The sequence below is a fragment of the Eurosta solidaginis genome, chromosome 5 (assembly GCF_040869045.1).
Source record: "Eurosta solidaginis isolate ZX-2024a chromosome 5, ASM4086904v1, whole genome shotgun sequence".
Taxonomy (NCBI): Eukaryota; Metazoa; Arthropoda; class Insecta; order Diptera; family Tephritidae; genus Eurosta; species Eurosta solidaginis.
In genome coordinates, this window is record NC_090323.1 from 137,529,189 (window position 1) to 137,547,888 (window position 18,700).

At 39.5% G+C, this 18,700-nt stretch overlaps 2 protein-coding genes across 4 annotated transcripts in view; one reads left to right on the forward strand and one right to left on the reverse strand.

The window, feature by feature from the left end:
• Positions 1–3,647, reverse strand: part of LOC137254089 (ribosome biogenesis regulatory protein homolog) — a 93,109-nt gene extending 89,462 nt beyond the window's left edge. Inside the window, exons 1-5 of one of the 3 annotated variants that reach the window (XM_067791795.1) lie at positions 3,399–3,647; positions 2,955–3,207; positions 1,154–1,647; positions 746–939; positions 476–659 (exon numbers count right to left, since the gene is read on the reverse strand). In XM_067791795.1, the coding sequence (XP_067647896.1) occupies positions 795–939; positions 1,154–1,647; positions 2,955–3,207; positions 3,399–3,547 (1,041 nt within the window). In that variant the 5' untranslated portion in view covers positions 3,548–3,647 and the 3' untranslated portion in view covers positions 476–659; positions 746–794. The other 2 variants (XM_067791796.1, XM_067791794.1) reach the window with 2 other exon arrangements.
• Positions 3,648–7,960: 4,313 nt separating this feature from the next.
• rasp (protein-cysteine N-palmitoyltransferase Rasp) lies at positions 7,961–9,963 on the forward strand. Its single transcript, XM_067792200.1, has one exon. The coding sequence runs from the start codon at positions 8,383–8,385 to the stop codon at positions 9,919–9,921; it is 1,539 nt and encodes a 512-aa protein (XP_067648301.1). The 5' UTR covers positions 7,961–8,382; the 3' UTR covers positions 9,922–9,963.
• The last annotated feature ends 8,737 nt before the right edge of the window (positions 9,964–18,700 follow it).

Genomic DNA, 18,700 nt, shown 5'->3' on the forward strand with positions numbered 1-18,700 from the left:
CACATGAGAACGGCGCAGTCCCGCTGAAAGAATCTGCTGGGAAGGAGACAATTAGTGGAGGGACGCAACAAATTAAATGGGGTTACACTGAAATGACAGCCCTTGGTCGGAAAAAACCCCAAGTCACTCCTGTACATAGATCGGGATCCTTGGTAAGCGCACTTATATCAATACATTGGCGGCGAAAATATCAAAACTTGCGATATATCGATTTAAGATACATTTACTTCAATAGTGTCATAACTCAAAAAAACATTTTTTCAGGAGACCCATTCAAAGATTTCAACTGCCATATTATGCACATATATAGGCAACTTTTACAACATAGATAATGATATTGAGTACGTTTATACATTAAGTCAAAAATCATGTTTTTGAGTTATGACATTATTGAAGTTAATGAGCGATATGTGTGCATGCTATTGTTAAAAAAGTAAAGATGCCCGAATACTTAAATACAAATATTTTAAAAATTTTAATATTTTTTTTTTTTTGATTATAACTTACATTTACTTAAATATAAAATCTTGGGTATATACACAAATTATGATAATATTTATCTCCTTTTTCTACCAACAGGTCCTTTTTTCCAGCAGCCATTTGATATTGAGCACGTTTATACGTTGTTAAGTCAAAAATCATGTTTTTGAGTTATGACACTATTGAAGTTAATGAGCGATATGTATGCATGCATGCAAACATTTGAATGTTTTTATTATATATATATTTTTTTATTACAACTTACATTTACTGAAATATAAAATCTTGTGTATGCACACAAATTATGATAATATTTATCTCCTTTTTCTACCAACGGTTCCTTTTTTTCCAGGAGCTCTTTGTCCTCTACCTCCTTTAGGTTTTTTGCCACCTTTTCCACTATGTTTAGCTTTCTTTCCTCCTTGTTTACCCTTTTTAGTCGTTGGATTAGCATCACGTCTGGAATTTAAATCATTAATTACACATACTATGTACAACGAATTTAACTCTCATGCCCGGATTTTTAGTGCAAGTTGAAACTTCAGCTAAATTTTTCCAAAAATTTTGCGCTCATCTTAGTATAAACTGCCAATGTGGCAGGCTTAGTCTAGTCAACTTCAACTGTAGTTTTAGACTCGCACTGAAAACCCGGATCTTAGTTTGATTAACTTACTCGAGTTTATCTTCATTCTTTTGTAAGGAAATTGCCTTTTCTATATCGAACTTTGGCGTCTTGTTAAGCACGCTCTTAATCAAGCCTAAATTTACTTCTTTTTCTGGCTGGGCACTAATATGTGAAGCTTTACGTTTTGCCCCAGGTATCAATTCTTTCACACCAATTCCACGCGCTTCTCTCTCTTTAGGTAATTTGTCTTGGAATTTCCCTACAGAAGCTGTAGATGACTTGGCGACAGTGACTGCAGTAAGCAACTGTCCTGATGAAGCAACTTCTGGGCCAAAATATCCACTTCGTGGGACTTCCACCTTCTTAGCTCGTACAATGTTTTTCATACGTTGTATCTCGTTCTTAGCGACTTTTTCATTACGTAAGTCTATTTTTTTCTGGAACATGTCTTCATTTGGATCAACATTCTTAGGAACTTCTAGAACCCATTCCTTCTCTCGTTCAGCGTCAGCACGTTTGTAGCCATAAGTTGGCACCCATTTCTGTATAGAAAAAAGAAAATCAGAAAATAATAAAAAGGAGGATGGATAGCCCTAAACATTGGTTTTTTACAATTGTAATGTTTAAAAATGTTGCCGGCGAATGATCTGAGCGAAGCACTTATTTCCGACATTTTTCTCGTCTTCTAGACCATCCCCTTCCCGTCGCGAAGATGAGGCTGTCAATTGGGTTGCGGAAGCTTTGAAGCTATAAAGCTTTGTATTGCGCTTATCAATTCCTTCAATCCCGTGCTTGCGTCTTTGCCAAGAACGCTATGATTCTCAGGTTGAGCCTAGATTGAAAAATAACGCTTGAGATTTGAGAAGCATACCAGTTATCAACTAGAGCTCGAACGTGACTTACGCAAATGCTTCTAACGTACAATTCATTAACCGTCTTATAAAATATCGAAATGGGTGATGAACATAATTCCCAAGCGTTAGTAGCAACCACTAAATACGCGTTTTTCAAACATATCTTAAATTAGGCTTCATCTTTTACTTTTTATAAACAAAATATTAAGGTATGTATATATAGCGAAAATCCGAGCTTCGGTGCAACTCTTTCGATTGAGGTTGTATGGAAAATATTGTTGAATACTCAGTTCCCTACGGAAGAATGGGTTAATTGGGCTTTAAGGTAAAAATGATATCCTACTCGTTCACACCATAGGGACGGTATCCCATGGACTTACCTATATGATGGCTTTCTCGGTTTTCAACGGTAATTCTATGACAGCACGACACTTTTAATACACGTCCAAAAATATCAAGAGGGGTCTCTAAAGTCGCGTTTTGGATCAGGAATCGCTAATCCGAAAGCGGAGGTCAAAAATGATGGGTCTGTCAAGAGATATTTGCAAAAGAAATTAAAAATTTGCATGTGTTTGTTGTAGTTTTGATGATTTTGTTTTACCCACAAAACAAAAACTGTCGGTATTATGCGCGGATATAGTTTCGGCCTCCAAACCGGTGTTGGACCCACCCAGGTAAATTTTTTTTAAGCGCGGCCGAAGGCCGCCAATGCAGAAAAGTGTTCTGCGCAAAAATACGATGGATCCCACCCCCTGTTTCAGAGCGCTCCAGGGTCATTTTGAACGAGCTAAAATTTTTATTTTCCGCCTTCGAATTATTGTTGTCGCTGTCAATACGCTTTTTACACCTCTTTCGATATTTTTGGACGCGTATTAGCATTGTCATGTTTTCGTATAGAATTACCCACGTTTTTATTAATAATAGGAGGTTGGTAGTAATTTAGACTTAAATGTGGTTCGGGCTTTTGCTAAAATTAATAATAATACTAAACTCACATCCAGCACTTCATCGTATTTCTTTTTATCTTTCTTCTTTTTCTTAATGCCTTTCTCTTTAGCAAATTTTTCCCATTTAGTTAGCGGCTTAGGTCCAGGAATTTTACGTAGGCGCGGTAAAACAGTTGTAGGCTGAGGCAACTTCGCTACAATACATTCATCTATGCGCTCAGTGGGCAGCTCCCATATTGCATTAATAAGCAACTGTGTGTTTTCGCGGGTTAAACGGAGTAAGTATTGCTCTTTGTTATTTCTAAAAAGCATACACATTTTAAAATATCAGGTTATTTTACCTTCTTTACTTTAGCTCACAACTCGTCCAAAAATATCGAGGTGTCAAAAGACGCGTTTTGAACCCTGGATCATAAATCCGAAAGCGGAAGTTGAAGATTTTATTATTTTCAGCAGTTATGAGCTGAAGTAAAGAATTACCAGTATTTTTACCTCAATTCTAGATCTTCTAAATCGTTGGGGTCCGTGCAAAGCAATGATCCAATATCCAGACGAACCTCCAAATGCTTATCAACAGTAATCGGTTTATATTTATCTAAAGCACGTTGCTGCTTTTCCAATACCTCCTTCACTATATCCATATTTTAAGTAAACCACAACAATAATTTTTTTTCCACGATCTCAAAAAATAAGAAAACTTTAATCACACGTGTGTTGCGCCCATTGTAAATTTTACCAAGTAGCGCAACTAACAGCTGATCGGTGAAAATTCGCACATTCACACGCACAGTTCTCGACTCAGTTTCAAAAAAAAACTTTAGATTATTTAATTCAAATTTTAAAGTGAGATAATCCTTACGAATTTATGTATATAGAATATATAAGGCGTTTTTTTTTTGTTATTAAAACAATAGTTTTATTTATATTAAAGCTTTTATCATTTTTTTATTTAACTTTGAAAAAACTCCGAACACCATTTCTTCATTATATGACATTCGACTGCCTAGTCCACTGCCTTCCACTCTATTCGCAACATAACCTCTACTTAAGCTGCCAAACTTTATAGTAAACAATGGTTGCGCCCATAGTACAGGTTTAAAAGTATGATATGTATGAGAAGGAAACAATTCCTTTCTCTTTCGAACACACTGCCGTTTGACACTCCGGTCAGTGTCAAACTATTGTGGAACTCAGTGGAACATGCGTTTGACACTGAATGAAGTGTCAAAATTACAGGGGTTGCTGTCGTGGAAAGCGACGCAGGGAAACAAAAAAGGAACGGATTATCAGATATGGGTTGCTGTGATGGTAAATTTTTTGAACGAATTTAGTATGAAAATGTAGTGCACCTATATGGGTCCTACAAAAAATTATACAAAAGTCTTGAATTGGGGTATCTGAGGACGCGTAGTTATTTCAGTATTAAGAGTACAAACGCGGCTGCTAAGTTTTTCTACCCGTTCAAAAGTTCTCCGCGAAAAACAGTTTGAAACCGAGGTCGACTGCAATAACCCGTCCAAAAATGTGGAAAGAGAAATGTAAATACTCATTTTATCCTGTTATCAATAGTCCAAAGGCGAAAAGTATTCGAATTATTGGAAGCGAGGCAAAAACGCGTCTACTAATACTTCCCCCAACGGGTTTGGTCATGTTTTAACAATCGTCCCCGGTAATAAAGTATCACAATTTGTTAACTAAAATTGTCAAAAACAAAGGATTTTAAAGAGAGATGTAATTAAGTGCTCATTTGAAAGTAAATAAGGATATTTCTTTGTAATTTTACAATAAAAATTTTACTCAGTTTTCGTTAGCTGCTACTACACTTTTCTTGGACCTAAGGAGTACAACAGTGCCAAATAGCATCCACAAAAAAAAACAAACAAGACCAAGCATTTTATCAGGTGAGCGTGGCTGTGTATGTGCGTGCTGCTACATATCCTACTTGTAGACTTGTAGTATGGTTGCGCCTTCTCATCCAAAATTGCGAGCAAGGTTGTATTGAAGATGTAAACAAAAGTATGTGCTGCCGAGTAATATCAATAAACGTGGTTCGCGCACGCAAATGTTGAATGGTAATAGTTCTGTTTTAATTATGGTTCAAGGCGAATTCATTATAGGTGGTGTTATCACATCAGCTGATTGCTTCTTCTTGATAATTTTCCATACAAAGCCTTGTACAACAAAGTGTCAGTTAATCAAAATCTATGAACATTTTCTTTTGACTTGACATTCATCTGTACGGCGAATTGATTGAATTCGCTTTGCTACCACCTGGTATAGATTCGCCTTGTTATGGTTCAACTATATGGTTGGCTGAGTTTTATAAAATCTGCGTGTTGGTGATGGGCGAATGGAATGGAGAGAAACACCAGCTCTTGTGTTTTGTGGGAAATAATTGGTAATAGTCTAGTTGAGGGGTCGACTGCTAATACGCTACCAAATATATCGAGAGAGATGTCAAGCGACGCGTCTTGACATCAGTATTGATAATCCGATGGCGGAAAATAAAAATAATAACGCGTTCAAAAGATATTAACGAAAAACCGAAAAGACCCGCGGGTACCTCCGAAACCGGGGGCCTTCGGCCGCGCATAAAAAAAATAACCATGGGCTACGCCGTGCCAATTCCGGGTGTGTGGTATAACCGTGGCTACCGCCACGGTGATGAAAATTTTTTTTTGTGGGTACAAACACAACAACAACCACATGAAAATCGCCAACTTCAGCTGCAAATATCTCCGGACATAGATAAAATTTTTATTTTCCGCCATCGGATTATTGTTCTCGAGATTAATACGCGTCTTTTGACACCTGTCTCGATATTTTTGGTAGCGTATTAGCAGTCGACCCCTCAACTAGCCTATTACCAAATAATGCGCTAAATTAAATGCATTTACTAAAAAAAAACATCGCGTCTTGACGTCAGCCCAGTCCAAAATTTTGAGAGTGGTGTCAAACGACGCGTCTTGACATCAGTATTAATAATCCGAAACCGAAAATTTTAACTAGTTCAAAATATATTAACGAAAAACCAAAAAAATGACCCTCGGGTCCCTCCGAAACCGGTGGTGGGATCCATAGTATTTTTGCGCAGAACACCTTTCTGCGTTGGCGGCTTTCGGCCGCACTTATAAAAAATTACCCTAGGTGGGTCCAACACTTTGGAGACCAAAACTATATCCGCGCCAAAGACTTCTGTCAAAGAGGATAGATATAGAAGGGTATACTACGCAGAAGGACATCACCGTGGCGGTAGCCACGGTTATACCACACACCCGGACTTGGCATGGCGTAGCCCAGGGTTATTTTTTATAAGCGCGGCCGAAGGCCGCCTATGCAGAAACGTGTTCTACGCAGAATTACTGTGCATGGCGCAGCCGGTGTTGGATCGGCTAAAGGTGTTCTACGCCGAATTACTGTGCATGTTTAGTTAAGCCTTGAACTGCTAACCCTTCAGACAATTACAAAAACAAAATACATAGAGCTTGATTGTTTATCTCTATTTATCACCTTCCATTATTCTGACTTGAGAAAAGCAAGAGTAATTTCTCGTTCAGTTAATTTCTATTATTGCTCATCTGGCAGCACTCTTCACCATCAGGTGTTTTTCTTCAACAACGAATCAAGTGATTAGAGTGCATTTTCTGTATTTTTATTACCTAATTGCATATTAATTAGAGAAATAAGACAACTTTTTTTCACTAATTCGTGAATATCAAATTGTATTAATCTATCGAAAAACAAAGCAGGACGTGATTTGTGCGCTTAAGATTGTAAATGTGCGGGAACCATATGTGCAAGACGAACCAGTTTTTCGCGCATAACTTTTAAACGGCTAAAAAAAAGTTAACTTCCGCTTTCGGATTCTTGATCTAGACGTGAATACGCGTCTTTTGATACCCCAATAAAAAAAAGGCCCAATTTTAGGGTGGGTTCCTATACTGTACAATTACCCTTCTTAATTTCATCGAATTTGGACCCAAATTATGTGCAATTTACTGAGCGACTCTACGTTCGATTACAATTTACACAAAATATTCGATGGTCTGCCCGCACTAGCTGTCAAATTTCAAAAAACATATGTTTGTATTGCCTTTAATTCAGGCATGCTTAACCAACGAACAGATATCATTTCGTTAAGATAATTAACGTTAATAAACGAAACAAAGTCATTTCGTTTCGTTTATTAACGTTAAGAACGTCAAATTAACGAAATGATTTTGTTTCGTTTTCTGCCATATCAAAACGAAATCAAATCGTTTATGTTGATTTTTAATTTCAAACTATGCTGGCAAAGCTGATTGATGGCGGAGTCATTAAAGGTGAAAGCATTAGCCAAGCTGATTGCAACTTTTCTCATGAATTTTGACAGTACGAACATTCCTCAGAGTATTTTTGACATTACCACCAACGAATTACACAAACAAATTACATGCAGTTTGTGTGTGTATGTCCGCTCGCTGTTACCACCTTACGGCTTCACCATGGCTATAGCATTGCCAGCACAATTCAAACATAAAGTATCACGGTTTTGTTAACGTTTTTAACGATAACGAAAGCTTTTCGTTTCGGTTAAAAACGAGATACAATTTATCTTGATAGTTTCTTTATCGATAATATTTCGAAGTGTTTCAACGGAAACGGTGGAAATTTTTTGATAAACGATTAGCTTAACGTTAAGGTGCATCCCTGCTTTAATTGTAACTATCAAGTTGTAAAATACAATATCGTTTTGTAATTATCTGTAAATATATTACCTTTTGCACCTCCACCCTAATGTGGCAGAAACATCACAATAAATCAATCATCATACAACCAAGGAAATACATCACTACCCAAGTACAACCATGGCAGAACGATACAAGGTGGCAGCATGGTGACATACCTACAAACATAAATAAAAATCCCATGTACTTTGTTTTTGTAAATTCGATGGACAAATGTCAAAATTGTACTGCGGCGGAAGTTGATGTATCAAATCAAATAAAAAAAGTTTATAATCAGCTGTTCCATGTTGCCACCTTGTGTCGTTCCACCATGAGTACAACCTGGCGCTATAGCGGACACATAAATATCCATGCCATTATCAATACTCACAAAACGAGTATTCAAAGCCCCAAAAAAAAAATATGTTTGTATTGAATGTTTTAATTCGGCATGCAAAAGAAGAAGCATAATCGTGTGGACAGGAATGTAATTTACGAAATCATACTACCGAAATCTTGGATCGTGTAGACATAGTATTAGTCGATTCTAAAATGTCGAAGATTTATTAATCCGTTTTCGACATAATGTGTCGATTATGTTATCCCTAGTAAAATCAAGAACTATCATAATCAAGGTTAATTTGGTCATAATTATTATAATAATATTATCCATATGTGAATGCGGGTCGAACAATTCTTTTGCCAATACAAGCAAAATATATTCAAAGACAATGTATATGTGACCGAGGCGCATAACAATTGATACTAAGATGGCCAACGCCGAAAAGAAGCAAAAAGGAAATTTTAAGCAATTAAATTTTTGCCGGCATGAATTTTGTATATATTTTGGGGTCTACATTGCCTATCTCATGTATGGAGTATATACATTATTGCAACTACGCGGAGTATTACAACAAAACTCAGGATTTTCGCGAGATCCTTACAACTACGAATTAGATATTTTCAACGATTATTTACGTCGTAATTGGCATTGGTACCTTTTTCATGCCATTGCTACAACCGTTGCGCGTTTGTTTTTAACTGCAAGCACAATGAGTATCGTATTTGCTTGTTTATCAGTTCCTTCACTGTTAAGTATTTTTCCTCTAAAAATGCTCTCCTATCTCTTGGCAATGCTTATCATATTCTATTTAGTTGCCTACATTGGAAGCAAAAAAATTATATGGCTTGTGACGGCGTTATGGGTGGCTGTGATGAATATCTTAGCATTTTATATTAAATCACCGTTCGAAGAAGAACAGACCATTTTTTACATGCTCAGCGTGATCCTTTTTTGGACATTGCTACGCTGTTGTAGTTTTGCTCATTTTTTCTTAGGACATAAACACAAAGAGAAGACATTCTGGGAACCTATAACGCTTACTCATTTTTTGGGATATACACTGTACTTTCCGACCTTAGCCAATGGTCCGTTTTTAGATTATAAGCGATATATTGTGATGCCTGACGTAGAGAAGCAGCCAACAGGACCCTATAGAAAACTTTCGCATTTCGGATATGAATTACTACGAGTTTTATTCTGGTGGCTATGTTTGGAGTTGGGAATGAGGTACTTGTTTGTACATTATATAGCCATGGTACCGAATATGGCAAAGCTGGTGAAGTCGCCATTCGGTCGTCACGCTATTGGTTACTTCCTGGGCCAGTTCTTTTTCTTGACTTACCTCGTAAAGTATGGATTAGGTATTGCCTTTGCCCGTTACGATGGAATGCAGCCACCAAGAAAACCACAATGCATTGGACATATTCACTATTATTCAAACATGTGGAAGCATTTTGATGAAGGGCTATACGAGTTTCTTTTCGACTATATATATCACCCTTTGGTTCAAGCAGGTTATACGAAATTTGTTTCCACTGTATTAACGTTTGCATTTATATTTATGTGGCATGGATGTCAGACTGATATACTGATATGGACAGTAATGAATTTTTTGTGCTTGATTACAGAGAAGTGTCTGAAATGTGCAGTGTGTTCTGAATTTTATAAAGGGTGGTTTGAAAAAAAGTTGGGCCAGCAATTGTCACAACGCTTTAATGCCATAATATTTAGTCAGCTCTTTATTGTTGCTGCATTTTCCAATGTTTTTTTTATTGGAAGTACGGAAATGGGTGTTTCTTTAATGATTAACGCTTACGGTAATGGTTTTATAAATTACCTAGCACTATCATTTTGTTGCTACTGTTTCTTTCAATGCTCTGAACTGATATCAATAAATCAAAACGATGAAGGCATAGGGAAGAAAAATGAATCATATACTGTTAAGAATATAACTAAAATAGATTAAGAAATGAATATTTTAATAATAAAAGCAGCGCATTTGTATGTATATCGCAGTAAAAGGTTTACTTTCGAATTCTTCAATATTTCTAATAAAGTATATTTTCAAATATTTTTTGCTATGCTTTAGAAGTACCCACTCGACATTCTTCATTTCCTCTTTTATTTTTTTTATTGATTATGATCTTGGGCTTAACAGCACTAACTGTATATGTCCCCGAAGGTTTTCGGGAGTGTTATCGATGTTGATCGCCCTTTGCCTAATATAAACTCAACGACTGGTATGTGTGCATAACGGGAGCTATTCGCATATGCCCTACAACAGCGCGTCGAAGCTTTCTCGATCTAACCCCGCGGCATATATTGATAGAGCAGTAAGCTAAACGAACCCTCCTGAATAATGCCAATGCGGGCTCGGGCAAAGGTAAAGTCATATCGTCCTGGAGCATGGACGAACTGAGAGAGAAGATCCCAATTAACGGAGACGCCCCCACACGTATGGTAGGAAGCTGTCATAGCTCGCCAGATATCTCAATCGTGAGCGCAGAACTCGTAAACTGCGTCAACTGGCAGCCGATGGTAACATTGGCATCCGACCACCTGCCCATACTTATTTCGTTCGAGCGTACCGCCGACTTCATCGTCACCGAAAAACGCACTTTCATAAACTTCAAAAAAGGAAAGTGGGAAGAATATAAATCTGCAACAGACAGCAGCTTTGCTGCCCTCCCTATCCCGACTGATGCCCGCCAAGGGGAGCGTGCCTTCCGTAAGGTCATTGAATCCGCCTCGGCACATTTCATTCCCGCCGGGAGAATTCCCGAAATCCGGCCCCACTTCCCGGCGGAGGCCGCGAGCTTAGCGAGGGAACACGACCTTATAAGACAGCTTGATCCAGGCGACCCCCAAATAAGGGATATAAACCAACGCATCAGATTGCTTGTGGACGAACACAAGCGGGCGAAATGGGAAGAGCACCTAAGAGGTTGTAACCTCTCTACCGGTGTAGGTAAACTTTGGTCCACCGCAAAGTCCCTATCGAATCCGACTAAGCACAAAGACAAAGTTTCCATCGCCTTTGGCGATAAGGTGCTGTCGGATGCGAAAAAAAGCGCGAGCGCTTTCTGCCGACAATATATAATGCATCCTACGGTCGACAAAGATAGACGGAGAGCCAATAGACGTGCACATAAACACAAACTCAGCGCGTCACCAATTACCATCACCGCTAGAGAGGTTGAGGACGCCATTGGTCGCGCTAAACCATCCAAAGCAGTGGGACCAGACTGCATAGCCATGCCGATGCTTAAAAACCTAGGGAAAGAGGGTTTAAAATATTTAGCGAATGTCTTCAACCTGTCTCTTTCCACCTTTGTCATACCCGAGAAATGGAAAATGGCCAAGGTGGTCCCGCTACTAAAGCCTGGGAAACCAGCTAACGTAGGTGAGTCATATCGTCCGATATCTCTCCTATCGCCAGTGGCAAAGACGCTTGAAGCCATTTTGCTCCCTCATTTCCAAGCACATTTGCAGCTAGCCCCTCATCAGCATGGCTTCAGAAAACTCCATAGCACTACCTCCGCGCTAAATGTCATTAGCACCCAGATAAATTGCGGTTTGAATCAATATCCCCACCATAGAACAGTACTCGTAGCGTTAGACCTATCAAAAGCTTTTGATACGGTCAACCATGGCTCGTTACTGGAAGACCCGGAAGGGTCTACCCTTCCCCCATGTCTTAAAAGGTGGACCGCAAATTATCTGGGTGGTCGGCAGGCATCGGTGCAATTCAGAAACGAAACATCAAAACAAAGGAGAATTAAACAAGGGGTGCCACAGGGTGGTGTCCTATCCCCGCTTTTGTTTAATTTCTACATATCTAAGCTACCTTCACCACCGGAAGGAGTCACAATCGTTTCCTACGCCGATGACTGCACAATAATGGCCACAGGCCCAGGCCCAAAGATCGATGAGCTATGCAATAAAATAAACGGCTATCTCCCTGATCTCTCCAGTTTTTTCGCCTCGCGAAACCTGTCATTGTCACCGACTAAATCTTCCGCGACCTTATTTACAACATGGACGCCCCAAATGTCGACCATATTGAACATCCACGTCGATGGCACTACGCTACCGACTGTCCTAAACCCCAAAATCTTGGGTGTGACGTTTGATCAGGATCTATATTTTGGTGCGCACGCAACCGCAATTGTTCCAAGAATTCAGAGCCGTAATAAAATCCTCAAATCCCTTGCTGGCAGTACCTGGGGAAAAGATAAAGAAACGCTCTTGACCCCATACAAAGCAATTAGCCAGCCGATTACGTGCTACGCGTCACCCATATGGTCGCCAAGCCTAAAAACCACCCACTGGAAGAAACTACAGGCCTGCCAAAATACTGCTCTCAGAATCGCCACGGGCTGTCTTCTTATGTCCCCAGAACACCATCTGCATAATGAGGCGAGAATACTCCCCATCAGGGAGAGAAATGAGATGCTGACCAAACAGTTTCTGTTGAATACCCAGAAACCTGGGCATCCCAACGGACATCTGATTGACGAACCAGCACCGCCTAGGGGCCTAAGGAGTTATCTCCGTAAGCATTTTGAGGAAATACGGCACCTGAGAACCCAGCCGTATGAAGCGGAAAAACACAAGCAGGTCCTTGGTGAACTCCATAGACAGGCGTCGGACCTTTATGTCGGGGATCGCCCGGTGAATCCAGTACTTGAAGAAAAATATCCAGAACTCGCAGAAGAGGAACGCATACTCCCCAGGGAAACGCGTGTCACTCTTGCTCAACTTCGTTCTGGATACTGTAACAGGTTAAACTCTTACCTATCCAGAATCAACCCCGACATACAAAATGTATGCCCTGCTTGCAATGTGTCCCCACATGACACCAACCATCTCTTTAATTGTAATGTGGAACCAACGCCTCTAACACCCCTTTCCTTATGGTCCACCCCTGTTGAAACGGCAAGTTTCCTTGGACTCCCGTTAGAGGATATTGATAAAAATTTGTGATCGGTCGCAGCTATTAGGTGGGGCGAGCTAAACCCAGCGGGTCAGGGGGTTAGAATATACCCGCGGTAGGTATGCCTGTCGTAAGAGGCGACTAAAATACCGGATTGGCCTGAAGGTTTAATGTGGCCATATAAATCGTTCCCGAGATGGTCGGGCCAGCACCTTAATGATGCTGTGTTACCGGAGCGTACCGGATCTGTAAACGGCAAAGGACCATCACATCGATCACTCCCTAAACCTTCGGGGAGCAACCGTATCGCTACAACAACAACAACAGCGAGCATTGCTACAACAACAACAACAACATCCCAATCTCTCAACTCCCGAGGGATGATATCTTCAGGCAGATAGTTTTTGAGAAAAAGTATAAAGTAAATTTGGGAGACAAAGGTACATGGAAGGAAAGCAGAATTGAAAGCATTCAGCAGCTACATGATTTTGTTGTAGCGATAAGGTTACTACCCGAAGGCTTTGGGGAGTGTTATCGATGTGATGGTCCTTTGCCGGATACAGATCCGGTACACAGCCCGACCATGTCGGGAACGATTTATATGGCCACATTAAACCTTCAGGTCATCCTTCCCTCCCCACCTACAAGTTCTTGAGTGCGTTGAAAAGCTAAATCAACTAGGAGCACACAACGAAATACTGTTGGCCTGGGTTGTTGTTGCAGTGCTTCGCCCCACGTAATAGCTGCGACCGATCACAAATTGTCATCAATATCCTCTAACGGGAGTCCAAGGAAACTTGCTGTTTCAACAGGGGTGGACCATAATGAAAGGGGTAAAAAAAACATAACATAATGAAAGGGGTGTTAGAGGCGTTGGTTCCACATTACAATTAAAGAGATGGTTGGTGTCATTTGTGGACACATTGCAAGCGGGGCATACATTTTGTATGTCGGGGTTGATTCTTGATAGGTAAGAGTTTAACCTGTTACAGTATCCAGAACGAAGTTGGGCTAGAGTGACTCGCGTTTCCCTGGGGAGTATGCGTTCCTCTTCTGCAAGTTTTGGGTACTGTTCTTTGAGTACTGGATTCACCGGGCAATTCCCGGCATAAAGGTCCGACGCCTGTTTGTGGAGTTCACAAAGGACCTGCTTGTGTTTTTTTGCTTCATACGGCTGAGTTCTGAGGCGCACTATTTCCTCAAAATGCTTACGGAGATGACTCCTTAAGCCCCTAGGCGGTGTTGGCTCAATCAGATGTCTGTTCGGATGCCCAGGTTTGTGGGTATTCAACAGGAACTGTTTGGTTAGCATCTCATTTCTCTCCATGATGGGGAGTATTCTCGTCTCATTATGTAGATGGTGTTTTGGGGACATAAGAAGACAGCCCGGCGCTTCTGAGAGCAGTGTTTTGGCAGGCCTGTAATTTATTCCAGTGGGTAGTTTTTAGGCTTGGCGGCCATATAGGGGACGCGTAGCATGCAATCGGCTGGCCAATTGATTGGTATGTGGTAACGAGCGTTTCTTTGTCTTTTCCTCAAGTACTGCCAGCAAGGGATTTGAGGATTTTATTACGGCTCTGTATTTTTGGTATAATTGCGGCTGCATGATCACCAAAATGTATATACTAATCAAACGCCACACCCAAGATTTTGGGGTGTAGGACAGTCGGTAGCGTAGTGCCATCGACGTGGATGTTCAAAATGGTCGACATTTGGGACGTCCATGTTGTAAATAAGGTCTCCGATGATTTAGTCGGTGATAATGCCAGGTTCCGCGAGGCGAAAAAACTGGGTAGATCAGGGAGGTAGTCGTTTATACTGTTGCAAAGCTCATCGATCTGTGGGCTTGGGCCTGTGACCATTATTGTGCAGTGATCGGCGAAGGAAACGATAGTAACTCCTGGTGGCGAAGGTAGCTTAGATATGTAGAAATTAAACAAAAGTGGGGATAGGACACCACCCTGTGGCACCCCTTAGTTAACTCTTCTTAGTTTTGAGGTTTCATTTCTAAATTGCACCGATGCCTGCCGAGCACCCAGATAATTTGCGATCCACCTTTTAAGACATGGAGGAAGGGTAGACCCTTCCAGGTCTTGCAGTAACTTGCCATGGTTGACCGTATCAAAAGCTTTTGACAGGTGTAGCGCAACGAGTACTGTTCTATGGTGGGGGCTTTGATTTAAACCGCAATTTATCTGTGTGCTGATGTCATTTAGCGCGGTGGTGGTGCTATGGAGTTTTCTGAAGCCATGCTGATGACAGGCTAGCTGCAAATTTGCTTTGAAGTAGGGGAGCAAAATGGCTTCAAGCGTCTTGGCTACTGGCGATAGGAGAGATATCGGGCGATATGACTCCTATGTTAGCTGGTTCCCAGGCTTTCGTAGCGGGACCACCTTGGCCATTTTCCATTTTTCGGGTCTGACAAAGGTGGAAAGAGACAGGTTGAAGACATGTGCTAAATATTTGAGACTCCTTTCCCTAGGCTTTTAAGCATCGGCATGGCTATGCCGTCTTGGCCCACTGCTTTGGATGGTTTAGCATGACCGATGGCATCCTCAACCTCATTGGCGGTGATGGTAATTGGTGACGCGCTGAATTTATGTTTATGTGCGTGTCGGGTGGCCCTCCGTCTATTATCTTTGTCGACCGTAGAATGCATTAAATATGTGGGGTTCAAAAGGATTAACACGCTCTTTTTCTTTAAAATTACGTCAAATTGTTTGTATTTCGTTTATTTCGGTTTTACAATTAACATTTTAAGTTTTTTTGTGTTGTACGCTACTATTTTAAGTTACATAGACACGTTTAGTTCACATTTACACATGTTTTAGTTCAAATTTATTTATTTAGTTTTTTTTTTTTTTTTGGGTTCAAAGTTCTATGGCCGCCAGGATCAATTGAATCTCTAATAGGCCAGGTTGTATTCCAAATGTGTTGTGATTCCAGTAGTGTTGTTGATTCCAGGTTTGCGTTTTAGTTTTAAGGTTCCAGGTTATATTCGACTCGTGTGAGATTTTGTAGTTTATTACAAAAAGTTTTTGTATGTACAAATGTGTTGAATGAAACGAAATGACATTTGGTCAATTGACGTTTGTTTAGCGAGCGCATTTCATATGACATGTTGAAGTCATAATGACCGAGTAACCGACGTGCATTGGTTTATGCTTGGTGGATGGCATACAGGACATAGTGTACCTATACAAGTGTGTTCACTAAGTGATAAACGTCAAAACTACAAACAGCCTCGCTCACCTGATGGAAATCTCAGGTCTAGAGTCGCATTTTTGGTCTCAACGACAACATTTTTGACTACCAATCGTATCGACTTTTTCAATTTTTCAATCATTCGGCGCACTCGGTAATGGTATCCATTTTGAATTCGCTGTCATTCGGAATCCAGCGAGTGCCTGTCAGAATGCTTGACAGATAAGTCAACACACTTGTACTTGTACACTATGATACAGGATTACAAACAAAATTTTGTTGTATCCTTAATACAAAAAATTATAATATGCATATACGGTACAAAACATGTTATTACATGAAATTTATTAAGCATTGATAGCTAGTCAAGTTGATTAAAATTTAAAAGTGGCTTTTTGGAAAAAATATATGAGCTCAGTGATTTTGGCTAAATTGTTATCACATAGAATATCTTTAAAATTATGATGATTTTTAAAAAGATTGAAGGTGTCACGGGTGTTGCTGAGAAGTCTACATACGAAAGTTTGATGAATGTAGTCATCAATATGGCCGCATCTACATCTTTCGGATCTATTGGCGCCAATTTTAAATAAATAGGACTTGTCATATGTGTGACCTGCCAAGATTCTGTTTAGTCTCTTCAGTTCCGTTGTCGGAAATTTTAATTTCCTGAACCAGCAGTGATTTTTCCTAGTTCTATGTATGTCTGCATATAAATTTGGATGTTCAATTGAAAATTCCAAAAATTCGTTGTACCAAGTGTCGTATATTTCATTTCGAATGAGTCTAAGACCCTCTTGTATGGTAAGTTTAACATCTTTGAAGATGTCAGTTTCGGTTGCTTTCTTGGCAATTGTATCGGCTCTCTCATTTCCTGGTATACCCATATGACTGGGTGTCCAGATTATGTGTACTTGATTGAAATTGTGATTTTGAATAGAACGAAAAATATTTTGAGCTATATAGTTGTTGGTTCGACGGTCTTTTAAAATGTGACAAACCGCTAGACTATCTGTGAAGATAGCTATACTTTCACTTTCGTTTGTAATGGCCAAATTAATGGCTTCCTTTATGGCTAATATTTCACCAAAGGCAGAAGAGGATTTGAAGGGCAAACAAAAAGAGTGTTCGCTGTTGGTGTTTAAATAAAAGATACCACAACCAGTTTTGTTTTCGCCAAGAGAAGCATCTGTAAATATAATGTCGAAAGCTAAATTTTTGTAATTGTCAATTATTTCATGGTAGTTTGCAACAGCATATTCATTTGTCATATTGGCTTTTTTTAAGTTTAAAATTTTGTCTCGGATGATGATCTTGGGGTAAGGGAAAGAAAAATCCACCGTACCAAGACTGTCGAAAATCCATTTGAATTGGTTGTAAATTGTTGTGTAATTAGTGTTTAAATGAGAATACTCAGTTATAGAAGATCTTATTGGATCATTTGTAGTGAATATCGTAACCATTTCTTTTGCCATAAGCCACTTACATCTTCCTTGGGGTGGAAGTTCGTTTGCGATAGCATAAAGTAGGGGTACCGGCGTAGACGGAGTGAGACCTAAAGCTCTACGTAAGAATTTGTTTTGCAGTGATCGAACTTTGTTGTGTGAAGATTGAGCAGCATTTACACAGGTTGTGCTACAGTACTCAATTTTGGACCTTACTAAGGACTTATATAAATTTAAACCAGTTTGCGGATGAAGTCCTGATTTGATATTTGTTAGACATTTGAATAAGTTGATATTGGATTTTGATTTTTCCATGACGTTTGAGAAATGTTCCTTCGCACTAAGGGATGAATTTATGTACCGCCCTAAGACTTTAATGTTACGGACTTGAGCTATATTGATGCCATTTACTTCAACTCTCAATTCTTTCTTACTGCTTTGGTTGATGTACATGGTTTTAGTTTTGTTTGGATTGAAACTGAGGTTAAGTAGATTGCATTTTTCCATTAGAATGTCCAATTTTGATTGAAGATTGAAATTTGCTTCAATGAAATTGTTTCCTGATGAGATTATAAACAAATCATCAGCAAACTGGTAAATATGTGTGTTGTCATCACTGAGATTGTGTAAGGAGGCTGTATATAAATTAAATAGAAGAGGCGACAGACAGCTGCCTTGAGGAAGGCCATTAAAAACTTCAGCTTCGTCATTACCTAGCCTTAATTTCCTATATGATAATAAATTACAAATCCATTCTATGTATGCTTCATTGATTTGCATGTCCAAGAGAATGTTTTTAAGAATATGTATATCTACACAGTTGTAAGCGTTACTGAAATCGACTGTACATAGAATGGAGTGAGCTTTATTACTTTTCAGGACTTTAAGTTGATGCAATATGTGATTTACACATGAGGTTGCCGATCTATTTTTCCTATAGGCAAACGTTGATAAAGGTAACTTGTTGTGTTTTTCTAAGAAGTTATATATTCTGTCTTTAATGCATGTATTTAATAATTTGAGAGGGACAGATATTAATGAGATAGGTCTAAAATTTTCGAAATTATTTAGGTCTTTCTCCTTTTTTGGGACTGGAACAATTTTTATTGTTCTCCAGCTGTCTGGTATTTTATTGGAAAGGAAAATGTCATTTAGTGCTG

Bases quoted from the DNA above. Each gene is read 5' to 3' on its own strand.
- rasp (XM_067792200.1), top strand. From the start codon at position 8,383: ATGGCCAACGCCGAAAAGAAGCAAAAAGGAAATTTTAAGCAATTAAAT.